The 11,026-nt window shown below is 36.1% G+C and overlaps 1 protein-coding gene across 3 annotated transcripts in view; it reads left to right on the forward strand.

The window, feature by feature from the left end:
• PALLD (palladin, cytoskeletal associated protein) overlaps positions 1-11,026 on the forward strand; it is a 346,573-nt gene that overhangs the window by 122,503 nt on the left and 213,044 nt on the right. For all 3 annotated transcript variants that reach the window (XM_074951119.1, XM_074951117.1, XM_074951118.1), the window contains exons 3-4: positions 1,511-1,689; positions 7,605-7,671. In XM_074951119.1, the coding sequence (XP_074807220.1) occupies positions 1,511-1,689; positions 7,605-7,671 (246 nt within the window). The remainder of the gene's footprint in view (positions 1-1,510; positions 1,690-7,604; positions 7,672-11,026) is intronic.

The raw sequence follows: 11,026 nt of genomic DNA on the forward strand, positions 1-11,026 counted from the left end.
TAAACAAAAGGAAGTTTATTTGTTTCTTGCCTAAGCGGTTCAGTGTGTGTGTGTGGGGGGGGCGCTCTGGGCACAATAGGACACACAAAAGGAGCTTGTTAGTCTTCAGTTACAAAACAGAATGGTATAGGATTTTAGTTCCATTATCAACATTTCCTAGCCTTGAGGAATATTGTGTCTATTCTTCATCTGCACAGGGGACTTGTGTGCACAGTTCTCATTAGTGTTAATGGGAGTTACCTCATGTGTAAATCCATTAGATATTGAGTGGAGAAGGCACCATTTTTCCTCTAGAGTATAAAATAAAAATAAAGTAGTCATTCAGATTTAATATTTTTAGAGGCAGATTGTCCAAGTATCTTCCTGTTTTGCTAATCATAGATGAAAAGGAAACCAAATTAATTTTATTCTATCCATTTGGCTAGAATGAAATAGGAACAGGTTCAGTCCATTTGTAAAGGCTCCTAATTGACCTTTATTTGACATCTCTAGCACTGCATGTAGCATTTCAAACTGTTCTTAAATAGGAATGGAAGATACCCTAACACTGGATCACTTTTTTTTTTAAAGTTTAGGAAAAGCAACAGATATGGCTTCTATTGTTTTTATTTTCAGGACAAGATGCCAACAAAGCAAAAAGTTTCAGATGGAAGCAATTAATGGAAGATTAGAATTGCAGACACACACTAAGAAGTGGTTAAGAACTAAGGGAACAATCTTGTCAAAGGGATTTTGAATTTTTTGTTGGTCTGAAGTAGAAAATTCCCTACATTTTTCTCTTTTTATCTGAAGTAAATCAGTCTTTCAATGCATTTGCATAGTTGTATAATGAAAAAAATCTATTCATAAGGATGAAGGTTGGGAGGGAGAATGTGCATGTACTGGTATTGATAAACAAATCACTTTGGAGCCTGCCACACCAGATTTCTGGGTGTTTAGGAAAGGAATAACTCTGTCAAGAGTGAATTATGCCATTTGTATCAGAATTAGAATCACTAAGGTCATATTTTAGTAGGAACCTTAAAAAAAGTAATGGTATGGAAGGCATAAGACATGGCTTTGCTATTTTGATTGCAAATTTGAGAACAAAAATCACATATTCTAGATGGAGGATTTGTAATGAACACAAAGGAGTTTGCTTGCCTACACATACTGCCTTAGACTCTCAAAACAAGAGATTAAATTGTAACCTAATTTCCAGGTGCTTAATGCAGGTTACTTTTTAAAACTGTACAATGTGTTAATGGTACCTGAAGAGAAGTTAAGAAAATTATTAATAGTAATTTGTAAGTATGTACGTTTATTAAGTAAGCTTGAGATTCATCTTATATTAGAAAGTTGTATTTCTTTGTAGGTTCCATGAAATATAAAAACAAGCAATAAGTTTTCTTTAATGTATATAGCTGTTCAGAGTTTGCAACAATTTTTCATATCATTTTGTTAGTGGTAGATACAAATCAACACTTTGTTTTCTCTTTGTGTTCTATCCCTGTTCACATGTGAACTGCAGATGGTTCTGTGAAGGGAAAGAGTTGCAGAATTCCCCTGATATTCAGATCCATTGTGAAAGTGGAGGCCTCCATTCACTAATCATAGCAGAAGCCTTTGAGGACGATACTGGACGTTACACTTGCTTGGCATCAAATTCTGTTGGCTCTGATAGTACTTCAGCAGAAGTATTCATTGAAGGTAAGAAAAAGGGTAAAATGAAAATACTTAGGCTCCTAAATAAGTTAGGCATTCCAACACTGAGCTCAGCAATACTTAAATACTTTTACAAGTCTGGGCCTAAGTCTCGTTTTCAAAAGGGATGTAGGCATCTAGGAGCCAAAATCCCATTTTAAAAATGGAGCTGACTTTAGATACTGCACATTAGGTTTTGTTTATGATTTTGTAGCTTCGAGATTTTCAACTGAGTCAAGCAAGGCCTTACACTCAACTTGGTGACATTTCTGTGTCTCCAAAAATTCAGAGACTGTTCTAGACATCAATGGGGAGAACCATATTGATTTTGGCAAAAATTGGTAAACTGAAAGAGGAAATGGGGGAGACACAGGCACTCTGGCATCTGCTTAGCCGAGTTAAGGGGTTCAACAGTCTATAGATCAAAGAACCAGTTGATGGCACCCATTAACACCTTCTAGCATGCCAATTGTGGCAGCTCAACTCTGCCCATCCTCCCAGTACAGTTTTGAAACATTGACACCCTGAATGAAGTATCTTCCAGACAGAAATTAAATAAAAATAATGGGAGGAAGAGTGGAATGGGGGCTCACACAGATGGTAGATGCTGGTCTAGGGAGGAAGGAGGGAATGGGTGTGGGGAAGAATGGAGGAATCTGTTATGGGGGAAATGAGCAATGGAGGGGTATACACAGATCCCAATGGGGCTTCCTGGGAGTCCCTGGAATAGAAAGGGATGGGAAGGTGCCACATAGGGTGCTTGGAATGGGGAGGAATGAAAGGAGCCCCGTCCTACAGAAGCAACAAATTGTGTGATCCTCTACTTAGGATTATTTTGGTATGAAAGCCATTTTGACGCTGTAACCTTTTGTAGTGTCATGATCCAAACTTAGACTCCAATCCTACAAACAGAATAAACTCGGAGGGACTACTCTCAGATGTAAAGTGCCTCGCTTGTTTGCAAAGTTGAGGCCTTAATTTCTAATTGAATGTACTAAATCAACCAAAATAAAATTCTGTTAGTCACCTAATGAATGTACTTAGAATCTGGCCTGTATGATTTAAATATTTGCTTCTCTAAAGCTTTTAAGTGAGCTTAAAATACAGGCATGCCCAGAACCAAATGCCAATAATTCTTCTCATCTTTCTTTGAACTCAAGACTGCTCATATTTCAAGTACTGTATTAACCAACTGAAGTTAAACTATTGTGGAAAGACACTCAAAGGCGTTTTTAATTATGGCATATTTAAAGGCTAAGTTGACTTAATTCTATTTTTTTCTTTTGAGCAACTATTGTTCTTTCAACCATTTTTGGAATAATTTATTTCTTTTGGGGGTTTCAGTTCATAAATGCAGCCTGTTAAATTTTCTTTATTAACAGTTAAATATGTAAAAATAGATGGATATAGTAAACACTTGTAACAGATGTGTGTGTATATCAACATATTAGAAGGATCAGCTCTTGATCAACAAAAAAAAATTCACTTTTCATTAGTAATTAGCAACTAAACAGTGACGCATAATTTAGTATTAGTACTATTCTTTTAATGTTCTATAAGTGTTGTATTTTCAATATTCCGTACTTAAATACAAACGAAAATCCCCATCCCAATGAACGTATAGTCTCTACTAGATCTAGAGCTGTTGTTCTGCATTGAGATACATTAGCATGCAGTTGTACATTAATGTCCTGTTAACATCCATTCCTCAAACATTCTTCTCTCTAAAGCCCGACCCACCCAAGATCACTTTCTCCTTCATTCATGGGTACCCGTAAGAAACTTTTTATGTAGACTCAATTTTGGGGGTGGCAGCCATGATGATAAAGCTCACTGCAGCAGTTGTCAGACAGTTGCTGCTTTGGTAACTTCTCCCCAAAGTCTTTTCTTTTTAAGAACCACAAAAAGGAGTCAGGGAGAATAGCTCATCCCCCTTGCTGTTTTGTTGACCAATTAGACCTGATTTCTGACAGACTGATTTTTGGTTCATTAATTTCTGGTCCCATACTTTTCTTGTTTACTCAGCATAATATCTTAACACAGTCCTGCCTTGAATTATATCAGGGACCTTTTCATTTGTATTAATTCAGTCTTTCATTTCCTCCTTGCATCTTTCTCCATCAATTTATTGCTTTAGGTTATTGTGACATTTTATAAACTTTCATTCGCTTTTAACAGCTGATCTCACAATTAGGGTAAATTTGTAGGCCCAGTTATTATAACATACCTGCCTCCTAATTTTTATAGCCTAGCAACATTGAATATAGACTGAATATATAGGTATCTGAATGATTCTTTCTTTCCCCAGAAGTCAGTCTTTGTGATGTACTAATAACTAGTTGCTTATGATTATATCAAACACAAGTTTTTGAATATAGGTGCAGAATAATCAACAACAATTTCTCATTTTCACACATCTCTAAGGAAGAAATCCATACACCGCCATTTCCCCCACCATGTATATCGAAGATTTGGATCTAAATAAAATGACTTTCTATGAAACATTAGTTGCTGTTAAAAAAAAAAAGCATGAAAAAGCTTTATTCCCATGTTCAAGATGTTTTGAGATACACAGATTATATTAAAACTTCCAGTTACACGGAATGCCCCAATTTAAATTCTGAGTATGATAAATGGCATACATCAAAATTTGAACCCCTATTCTGATATTTTTCAAAGTATTAAGTTTCTTTCAAATTTCCCATTAAAGGAAGAACTAAAATCTGTGCACATAATAACCAGAATCTCAAGCAGTCATTAATGAAGGGGGTAAATGGGAGTTAAATACAGCATTTTATTTCTCAGAAGAGTATGCAGGGTCATCAGCAGTAGTTTGGCGATGAGTATAATGCATGTAGATGAATATAAATAGCCTCTGAACTGAGGAGTTACTGAACTGAGGGTGGCCAGTTTAGCATGCAAATGTTATGCTATACTGAGTTATAGTTAAGGTTAAAGTTTATCTATAAATGTATGAGCCACACCTGTTCACTTAAACCAGCAGGAGGATAAGCCTCTTTGCCATTCTGTAACAAGTGTAAGTATGTGGATATAGAAGGATGGTGTCATTGCTACAAATATTTTTATATTTACTGGTGTAAAGCCTTACTTGACAGACAGATGAAAGCTTAAAAATCAACCTGATGCAATAGCAATGCATTGGGCATTATGACCAGTTTTTTTAAACATGCTTGTGACATTACCCAGGGTACCGTCTGGACTGTTGAACAGCTGTGTCCCTCAATTCTTCAATCTGGGATGCCTTTTATGCTGCTTCACTGTGAGAGCAACCACTCCTGGTCTGCCCACACACAGCTTCCAGCATATAAATGACCCCCAGATATACTGAATGAGTGCTATAGCTAGCCAGCCATATTACAGAGTGACACCAGCAAATTCTCTTCCCCAGACTTGTCCCCAGAAATGTGCATCTCGTATTGCCCAGTACCCTCCTGGACAATACAACCTTATAGAAAGTCCGTCATTTCATTTAAAGACAATTATGTGCACAAATCTTGTTATTTCAAATGAAGTTCCCAAACACACTGGTTTAGATAAAACAAATTTATTAACTACAGAAAGACAGATTTTAAGTGATCACAAGTGGAGATATAAAAGTCAGAATTGGTTACAAAGAAATAAAAGGTAAAACACAAACTAATACCTAACTTAACAAGCTGAGTGAATTTAAAGCAAAAGGTTTCTGTCACCACATGCTTACAGCAGTCTGGCTGGATTCCTTTCAGCCAGAACCCCTCCCCCAGTTCAATGATGTTTCCTTTGTCTTTTAAGTGTTGATGCAGTGAGTAGAGATGAGGAGAGAGAGAGGTAATCTGAGGAGTTTACTCCCCTTTCTTATAGCATTTCTCTTCTTTGAAAATCAACTCCAGCTGGAGTTCAAACAACAGCCAGTCTGTTTCTTTGCCAACATGTAAATTTCCTGCTTACACCCTTTTTCCTGCCAAAGAATAGCTGCTTAACCAGGTGGTGGTCCATTTGATTATGTTGACACCTAGCTGAGGTGTTGGCTAGCTTGTTGTCTCTGGGGAACTGGTTTGAATCTGTATCCCCAGACTTGGAACATGTTTTAAACTAGAATTTTATAACTTTACATACAATGTTGCCACACATATTTTACTAGGACAATAATGATTAGCAAATTATGAGCTTTCAAATGATAACTCTCAAGGCATACTTTGTACAAAATTTATCATAGTTTTGTAAAAAGGGTGAAAATAAAGATACAGACTGTCACAATGCTTTACTGGAAATCTTGAATTAATGCTGACATTTTAATTTTAAAAAACAGTATATGTTAGGTAATATAGTTTCTTTCATTGTGAGATCAAATGGAGCCTCTGGTGAAACCCAGGTCTATATATATCCAGATCTTGCTCCATTATCACCTCTTTCTCTAATCTATCAAAAGTATAGCCACACTAATTATTCATAGCTAATAATAGAGTCCAAGGCCAAAAGGGACCATTTTGATAATCGAGGCTGATCTCCCATGCAACACAGGCCAAAGAACTTTCCCAAAATAATTCCTTTTGAACTACAACATTTAAAAAAAATCCAATCTTGATTTAAAAATTGTCAGTGATGGAGAATTCAGCACAACACTTCATAAATTGTTCTATAAGGTAATTACCCTTACTGTTAAAAAATATGTGCCTTATTTCCAGTGTGAATTTGTCTTGCTTCAACTTCCAATGATTGGATCTTTTTTTTTTACACATTTGTCAGATAAATGAAGAGCCTGCTATCAAATGTTTGTTCTCCATGTAAATACTTACAGACTATGATCAAGTCACCCCTTAACCTGATCAAGTCACCCCTTAACCTTCTCTTCGTTAAATTAAGTAGAATGAAATTTCCTCCTCTCTACTGGCAGTTTTATTTAATATAACTTTAATAGCTACAGTGTATCATTTGCTATCATTCTTGCTATGAACTGCGGACAATGGAAATCCCAGATGAATTGTTAGAAAAAGCTCTAGTTAGTGGCCTATAGATTTCACTCTGCATTTGTTTGACCCACAAAGACATTGAAAAGTCACACACATCCCCCCCTTTTTTTTTACATACGTTAATAGCACAGTAAGTGATTCTTTCAGGAATCTTGTCTAGCATGCATAGTATTATTTTTTTTAGTAGCATACAGCAGCAGCTTCCTTAAATTTCTTAAATTCCTTAAATTCCCTTTCGTGGAATGGATTTAAAAAATGCATCCCCTTAAACAATTAATCTGACTGTACCAAATTCATTTTAGGTATATCTCTAAAGCAGAGATGACTCATACCTGCTGATAGTGGGGGGGGGGGAGGAGGGACAAAGTGAAGGCAGCCAGCTTCAGCAATGTTACTGAGCATGCTCAGTCCACATGAGCATGTTTAGGACTAGCCAAGCAGCAAATTGGGGGAGGGGGGGAGACAAGTGACCCACATGCCCCTCCTCCCACTTGTTGCCACTGCTCCAAAGACTTCCATGATGTTAAACCAGGTAGGAATGAATATGGGCCATTAACTCATCTTTTTAGGAAAAATAGCGTGCATGTAGGTAACCAGAGGTTTTTTGCTTAATTTGCCTTAATGTGAAGGAGTGAAAAACCAAGGAAAAACAATTTGTGATTAAATTAGCAATTAACCTCTAATAATCTATATCAGCACAGTTATGACTTCCAAACTGTTTAAAGATCATAAAGACATGTCAGGCAATAAGAAAAGCTACAATATTTTTCAAAAAAAGAATTTCCAGCTCTGCATTGAAATGATTTCACTTATACTACATCCTATAAGTCAATTCAGTGTAACGCTTTCAGAATAATACTAAAGAAGTATAGTATTTACTTTTGAAATTAAGCATAGTGGAGATTGGGGAGTGTATAACAATACTGAATACACCCTTTTTTTCCCCCCCAGGTGTCAGCTCAACAGATTCTGAGAGTGAAAGTTTAGTTTTCAAGTCAAAATCTGGAGCTATGCCACAGTAAGTGTGCTCAGTAACACCAACGATATACAAATTTTCTATGTAACTGTATAAGAATGGTAGCAAAACTGTTCTGCTACATCCGTCCTTGCTGATGTTACTCCAAAAGAAGAGGCTAACTGGTGTTAATCAATGATCAAGTTATGTTAAAGTACAATACCAGACCTTGATCCTGGGACTTGCTGTATGCAGGTTTTATTGTAGGCTCAGAGCTATCAAAACAGAAAACAACTTTAGACTAATGGACATCTGTTTAAAAGAAAATATGTTGATTTATAATGCATGCAGAAAATAGCTGTAGCAAGATCAACTTGGCTCTACTCACAGAACATCTAGTGAAGGGGATTTCTTAAAGAACAAAGTCAATTTAACTTACTTGTGGAAAAAAGTTTAATATAGGCTGGAAAATTTCTATCTGTATATATTAGGGAAGTCGATTAATCAGTTAACTCATATGATTAACTTAAAAAAATTAATTGTGATTAATCGCAGTTTTAATTGCACTGTTAAACAGTAGAATACCAACTGAAATTTGTTAAATATTTTGGATGTTTTGTACATTTTCATATATATTGTATTCTGTGTTGTAATTGAAATCAAAGTGTATATAGTTTTTTATTATAAATATTTGCACTGTAAAAATTATAAACAAAAGAAATAGTATTTTTCAGTTCACTTCATACAAGTATTGTAGTGCAATCTCTATCGTGAAAGTGCAACTTACAAATGTAGACTTTTTTTGTTACATAACTGCACTCAAAAACAAAACAATATAAAACTTCAGAGCCTACAAGTGCACTCAGTCCTAATTCTTGTTCAGCCAATCGCAAAGACAAACAAGTTTGTTTACATTTATGGGAGATAATGCTGCCCACTTCTTATTTACAATGTTGTCAGAAAGTGAGAACGGGCATTTGCATGGCACTTTTCTAGCCAGCATTGCAAGGTATTTACATGCCAGATATGCTAAATATTTGTATGCCCCTTCATGCTTCAGCCACAATTCCAGGGGACATGCTTCCATGCTGATGACTCTCATTAAAAAAATGTGTTAATTAAATTTGTGACAGACCTCCTTGGGGGAGAATTGTATGTCCCCTGCGCTGTTTTACCCGCATTCTGCCATATATTTCATATTATAGCAGTCTCAGATGACCCAGCACATTGTTCATTTTAAGAACATTTTCACTGCAGATTTGACAAAACGCAAAGAAGGTACCAATGTGAGATTTCTAAAGATAGCTACTGCACTCGACCCATGGTATAAGCATCTGAAGTGCCTTCCAAAATCTGAGAGGGATGAGGTGTGGAGCATGCTTTCAGAACTCTAAAAGAGCAACACTCTGATGTGGAAACTACAGAACCCAAACCACCAAAAAAGAAAATCAACCTTCTGCTGGTGGCATCTGACTCAGATGATGAAAATGAACATGCATCGGTCTGCACTGCTTTGGATTGTTATCGGGCAGAACCTGTCATCAGCATAGATGCATGTCCCCTAGAATAGTGGTTGAAGCATGAGGGGACATGTGAATCTTTAGTGCACCTGGCACATAAATATCTTGTGATTCTGGCTACAACAGTGCCATGAGAACACCTGTTCTCACTTTCAGGTGACATTGTAAACAAGAAGTGGGCAGCATTATCTCCTGCAAATATAAACAAACTTATTTGTCTGAGTGATTGGCTGAACAAGAAGTAGGACTGATTGGACTTGCAGACTCTAAAGTTTTACATTCTTTTATTTTTGAATGCAGGTTTTTTTGGTGCATAATTCTACATTTGTAAGTTTAGCTTTCATGATAAAGAGATTGCATCACAGTCCTTGCATTAGGTGAATTGAAAAATACTATTTCTTTTGTTTTTTACAGTGCGAATATGTCTAATAAAAACAAATATAAAGTGAGCTCTGTACTCTGTGTTCTGTGTTGTAATTGAAATCAATATATTTAAAATTTAGAAAACATCCAAAAATATTTAAATAAATGGTATTCAATTGTTTAACAGTGTGATTAATTGCGCAATTAATCGCGATTAATTTTTTTAATCGCTTGACAGCCGAGTATATATAATACATACATCTTTGTGACAAAGGGGTAAATTTCCCAGTCGTTTAGTTGAGCCAAATTTATATGTGGAAATACTTTGGCAATACTGAATTTAAAAAAGCATTTGGGGGCAGGGGGAGGCATTCATGTAACGGTATATATACCAATGTTCCCACTAAAAAGAGAGTTTGAATTTTGATGTATCTGAAATTTGGAAAGGTAAATTTTTGAAAGTTAAAAAGCAAAATGAACTATTTTAAAACTTTGTGAAATTTTACCCAAAAACAAATGTTGTTGCTTGCTCACCTGTATGCAATATCTTCCTTAATTTCTAAGTTTTTGGATGTTCCCAGAAGGAGAGAAGAAGGGTGGACATAGTGATGAGAGTTTTCTCTGAAACTTAAACAAATAGTAATATATCTGTTTATATTGTGATAACTGTTTCTTTGCAATGTGAAAAGAGAGAAACTTATTTTCCAGATTAAATCTTAGAATTTGCAAAGTATTTTAGAATGCAAGAAGCCTTAAATTGCTTATGTTCAACATTTTCTCCTATCCTGGATGTTCAGAATTTTATTTTATTGGTTTCTTTCATGGAAATAATCTCAGTCAAACATATTGTGCTAGCAACAGTGTATGTGCTGCATCTTCTGTCCTTATCTAGTCTCCTTCTTTGATTAGGTATAGAAAATGTGCAGTGTTACCAGTGTGGGCATCATTAAAGATCAGATCTACCATCCTTACCCATGCTTATTCTGAGTAGTCACTCTGAAGAAAATTGACTACTCATGGAAAAGCGGGTATTTATTCATTGTGAGTAAGACTGGACCTAACTTTATGAAATCTTAAAAGATGTCAGCTGTGCACATTCAGAAGTGATCACTTAAACCATGATTGATCGATTTTTATAATTTTCTAGAATCTATCCCCCAAACCAAAGCAAAAGCACTTATCCTCAGAGGACTTGAGTGGATGTCAAGTTTGTGTTTTTAAATAAAATGTTTTGTTTTACAATTTACATACTTCTTCTTCAAGAGGTGTCGCTGTGGGTGCCCCACTGTAGGTGTTGCTGCAACCTGTGCCATTGTTCGGAGATTTTTACAGCAGTACCCTTATTGTCCGCACATGTGCAGAGCCTGCCTCACATACCAGTCTTGTCTTAATAGTGCGCATGCTTGGCCGAACTCCTCAGTTCCTTTTCTACCATCCCCGGCAGGAGTCGGACCTACAGCAGACTCATTAAAACTTTTTCTCTTACCCGTTCTACATCCTTTTTCCCCTTAGTTTAGCACTCTAGTTACTAGATA

The sequence above is a fragment of the Natator depressus genome, chromosome 4, assembly GCF_965152275.1.
Source record: "Natator depressus isolate rNatDep1 chromosome 4, rNatDep2.hap1, whole genome shotgun sequence".
NCBI classification, from domain to species: Eukaryota; Metazoa; Chordata; order Testudines; family Cheloniidae; genus Natator; species Natator depressus.